Source organism: Lathyrus oleraceus, chromosome 1, assembly GCF_024323335.1.
Source record: "Lathyrus oleraceus cultivar Zhongwan6 chromosome 1, CAAS_Psat_ZW6_1.0, whole genome shotgun sequence".
NCBI classification, from domain to species: Eukaryota; Viridiplantae; Streptophyta; class Magnoliopsida; order Fabales; family Fabaceae; genus Lathyrus; species Lathyrus oleraceus.
Genome location: NC_066579.1, coordinates 51,541,340 through 51,545,884, shown reverse-complemented (window position 1 = coordinate 51,545,884; position 4,545 = coordinate 51,541,340). Strand labels below are relative to the sequence as shown.

Sequence of the window (4,545 nt, the reverse complement as noted above, 5' to 3'; positions counted from 1 at the left end):
TCAAAGTTACATGTCTGGAGTAATCCTGAGCATGATTAACATATGATATAAATAACCCCGCTCAGTGGAGACCCCTTTGATGGTAATATTCTTTGTTGCGAGTAAATCATAGTGGTATTATTATCTTCGACCTGGGAGTCTAAGAAGCTGAGGACCTTTAGAATCCTTTCAACCCCTCTAAGCCTTTTTGTGGAGATAATCCAAGTGTAAGATCTGAGGTAATTGTTACGCGATGCTACACTCAAACGAGTTTCTCTTGAGAATATTATTGGTTTGCGAGCAAGTCGTTAAACCAATAATATCCGAAAGATGGATCTATGACTCCGGGGACCACTTTAGAATCTTATTCTACATGTACAAAATTAATCCATTAGTTCATATATTGTGGGATGGTTAGACCCTTGGCTCCATGCTTAATGTCAAAACCCTAAACCCTTCTTTGTGAAACATGTATTCATGCATCCACAAAAACCTTTTTGCATAAAAACCAAGAAACTCAATAGTTTTCTTTTGCAAATATCGATAGGTAAAATGGAACTTGGAAGGAGAAATACCAAGAAATACACTTTCAAAAGTCCTGACTTAACAGAGTTGAAGAAGCTTGGTTCTATGATAGTTAGTCCAGAGGATTTGAAAGCTAGGTATGGAAGACTTGTGGGTATCATGAAGACCAAGGTTGAAGATGGAGTTCTCAACACCCTGGTACAGTTTTATGATCCACTATACTATTGTTTCACATTTCCAGACTACCAGCTTATGCCTACTCTAGAAGAATACTCTTATTGGTTTGGTTTGCCAGTCTCTGACAAATTACCATTCAGTGGTTCAGAGAAGATCCATACACCGACAACTATTACAGAAGCACTTCACCTAGAAACGTCTGTTGTGAAGACCAACTTCATTAAAAAAGGAGGGATTTTGGGTCTAACCTCTAGATTTCTGATGGAGAAAGCCTTTATCTTTGTAGAAGCAGATAGTAGAGGTGCCTTTGAAGTCATTTTTGCTCTTCTCATTTATGGAATTATGCTCTTCCCAAATATTGATGACTTTGTGGATGTTAATGTTGTACGAATCTTCTTAATTGGTAACCCAGTACCCACATTACTTGGAGATACCTACAATTATATCCATCACATGACTAAGAAAGGTGGTGGAACCATTCTTTGTTGTGCACCTCTCCTATATAAGTGGTTTATTTATCACTTACCCAGATCCAGGCTCTTCAGGGAGAATCCACAGAAGCTTAGATGGTCTCAGAGGCTCATGCCAATTGATCAAGGGAATATACATTGGTATGACCCCTCATATGATGTTGGAGTAATTACTGACAGTTGTGGTAAATTTCCTAATGTACCTCTCCTTGGTGTACATGTGGGAATTAACTACAACCCCATCCTTGCCAGACGCCAGTTAGGATATCTTATGGAAGATAAACCCGATAATCTTTTGTTGTCAAGTTTCTTTTACCTCAACGAAGAAGAGAGTTCCGGTTTGAAGGATAGAATTATACATGCTTGGCGCAACATTCACAGGAAAGGAAAATGCCGATTAGGATTAGATACTTTTTCTATGTCTTTTGAGTTATTTTGAACTAATTTCTTATATTATATTTTTGAATTAAAATTTCACCTTTTGAAAATTAAAGTTAAAATTTGTCAATGTGACACCCTGATTTTTATATTCATATTTTCTGCAATATTTGTAAATTATAATCGAAGATTTAAGGTGTTACACTCCACCACACCAAAATTCCCTAAAAGTGTTCATTCCATTTTAGAATTTCTCATTTCTGCTAAGAAGGCATTGCATGATAAATATATACTAAAAGAGTATAAGTGTTCTCTGACAATTGTATTAATCATGTACACCATACTATATACTAGACAAAATTTATTATGTATTTTTAGCATAATCCTTAGATGCTAAATTAATTAAAGTGTTTGTTAATATATCAATATCAATAATACCCACAAGGGTATTTAAAAGAATATGGATTGTTTCTTAATATGAAAAGGAGTGAAATTTGTTTGTAAAGGAGTTACAATATAGTAAATTCCAAACCGAAAATATTGTATTCACATTATAGTATAAAATAAATGTTATGACTCTATTTAAACATTGTGATCTATAAAATTACAAGCTTCATACAATTGCTATTTACAAAGGTCGAGTATATACTTTGTATTATTTGGCTCATGATGGAGCTCAAACTATGTTTCTAACACTACAAATATCATTGATCTCATTTGTGATGATAATGGTTTAATATTTTAAATAACATAAACCAATTCTCACCATCTATTCAAATGTATATTTTGACAATTATTTTTATTTTCGACGGGATATCAAAGTGATAATTGAAAGATATGTAGAATACAAACATTGGAAAGAGTTCTTAAAAAGATGAGTCGTCGAAATCATGAAAAACAAGCACAAGTAAGAAGAAAGTTGCAAATATCCACATATTTTTCAATAATGATACATATGGAGGTATATCATGCATTGACATATTAAACAATTACTGTATTTACACATTTAGAATCACATTGGTGCTTAAAAATATATCAAGAATTAATCATGAGATAATAGTTAGAGGTTTATTGATAAACCCTAACATATAAATATTAAATCATGTATATTCACATAATAAATTACAAAAATAATTCTCTTTAAGTATTTAGTTACAACACTTATACTCATTTCAATGCATGATGACACAAGTCACACATACATTTTTACTTTTACTTACACTTGACACTTATATTTTTCTTAATGACTTCTAAGATAAGTGGACATTTTACATAACATTTTTAACAATGCAAGAAATTTCAATTTATATATTCTTTTATGAGAAACTTTTCCACCTTTGTAGCATATAATCCGGAATATTAGATCACAAGTAAACACATATTATCACGAATATTGCAAAAAAAAGATCACATGACATATTAGTAATATTTCTATTTCTCATTTTAGACTCAATTTATCAATTACATTTAATTCATTAAATCTCTCTCACTAGGGCACATAAATTGGTTTCCCATATCCAAGTATTAATAAAAGATGGATTATGACTTCAATGAATTTCAATGTGTAAAACTCAAAATTAATATTTACAAACACTATAGAAAACTCAAAATACATTCTGCCACGCGTGAATTCCTAACTTCACGCACACTAATCCCTTAATACAAGGAACATAACACACTAACTATGTGTTTGTTAGTCCTTAAATTTTTTCATGCAAGGGTTATTGAAATGGACGGAAACACATTATCTTCATTATCTTCATGATTTTCATGTAAACACATGCATGCAAGTCTATCCTGCATGCAAATAAAATGAGTCGTAAAATGGGGCACTACGCCAAAAACTGGAATAGACAGCGCACCTTAGAGGGCGCTTTATTACAAAAGCGCTCTCTAAAGTGAAGCGAAAAATAAGGAGCAATAGACAGCGCACTTTAGAGGGTGCTTTTGTAATAAAGCGCCCTCTAAGGTGAAGCGAAAAAATAAGGAGGAGATAGAGGGACAACAATACATGGCGCTTTTTATAAAGCGCCCTCTAAAGTTACCCTTAGAGGGCGCTTTTTATAAAGCGCCCTCTAAGGTTACCCTTAGAGGGCGCTTTGAATAAAGCGCTGTTATAAGTCCATGTGCATTTTCAGCTTATAAAGCGCTTCTGGAAAGCCTTAGAGAGCGCTTCCATAAGCGTCCTCTTAGGCCCCCTTTAGAGGGCGCTTTTTTTCCACAAGCGCCCTCTAATGTCCCCTTTAGTAAACATTAAAATTATAACATACTGCGCGTTTTGTTATTTCATTATCTGTTATTTTCGTTCTTTTTCACGTTAGGGTTCTAAGGCGTTTTCCTTCCACCTCTGTTAGATCTACATTATTACTGCGCGTTTCCTCCTTCTACCAATCAAAGGTACACGCTTTGCCCAATTTCTGTTTTATGTTATTGCTTTGTTTTAGCTTTGCCCAATTTCTGTTTTATGTTATTGTTGTCTATGCTACGTTTGTTTCGACCTGTAAAGTTTCAATATTCATAGTCATTTAAATAGTTTGGGTTTATTAGGAAATTGACGGTTGGTTTTTAGTGACCATGATAGCGCATGCAATGGGACTACATTACCCAGTAGTTAGGATTATACGACCTATGAACATATGTTTTTGTGTCAACACCAGTATCATTAGAAACCTAGGTCCGAATGTGTTTGAACTCTTCTGAAATTGTTTTTTGTTTATTTTAATTGTTTTCTTTATTACAGGTAAAATGACTTTTATGATTTTAATTGTTTTTACATTTGTCATCTGATTTTAATTGTTTTCTTTTTTACAGGTAAAATGGCTATTATGAAGTCAATCATTCGTGCAAGGGGCAAGGGATGCTCGAAAGTATCAATTGATATTTGTTTAGATGGAGATGCTCTATTGTCGTCAAGCCTCATTCGCGTAGATGATGATGCTGGATATTTGAAAGTATCCCTCTACGACAATGGAACATGTCCATCTAAACATATATCAATTCTATCTTCAAAAGATAA

General features: G+C 33.5%; 1 protein-coding gene across 1 annotated transcript; it reads left to right on the top strand.

The window, feature by feature from the left end:
- The first annotated feature begins 531 nt into the window (after positions 1-531).
- On the top strand, positions 532-1,590 carry LOC127091012 (uncharacterized). The gene has a single exon (XM_051029508.1). The coding sequence runs from the start codon at positions 532-534 to the stop codon at positions 1,588-1,590; it is 1,059 nt and encodes a 352-aa protein (XP_050885465.1).
- The last annotated feature ends 2,955 nt before the right edge of the window (positions 1,591-4,545 follow it).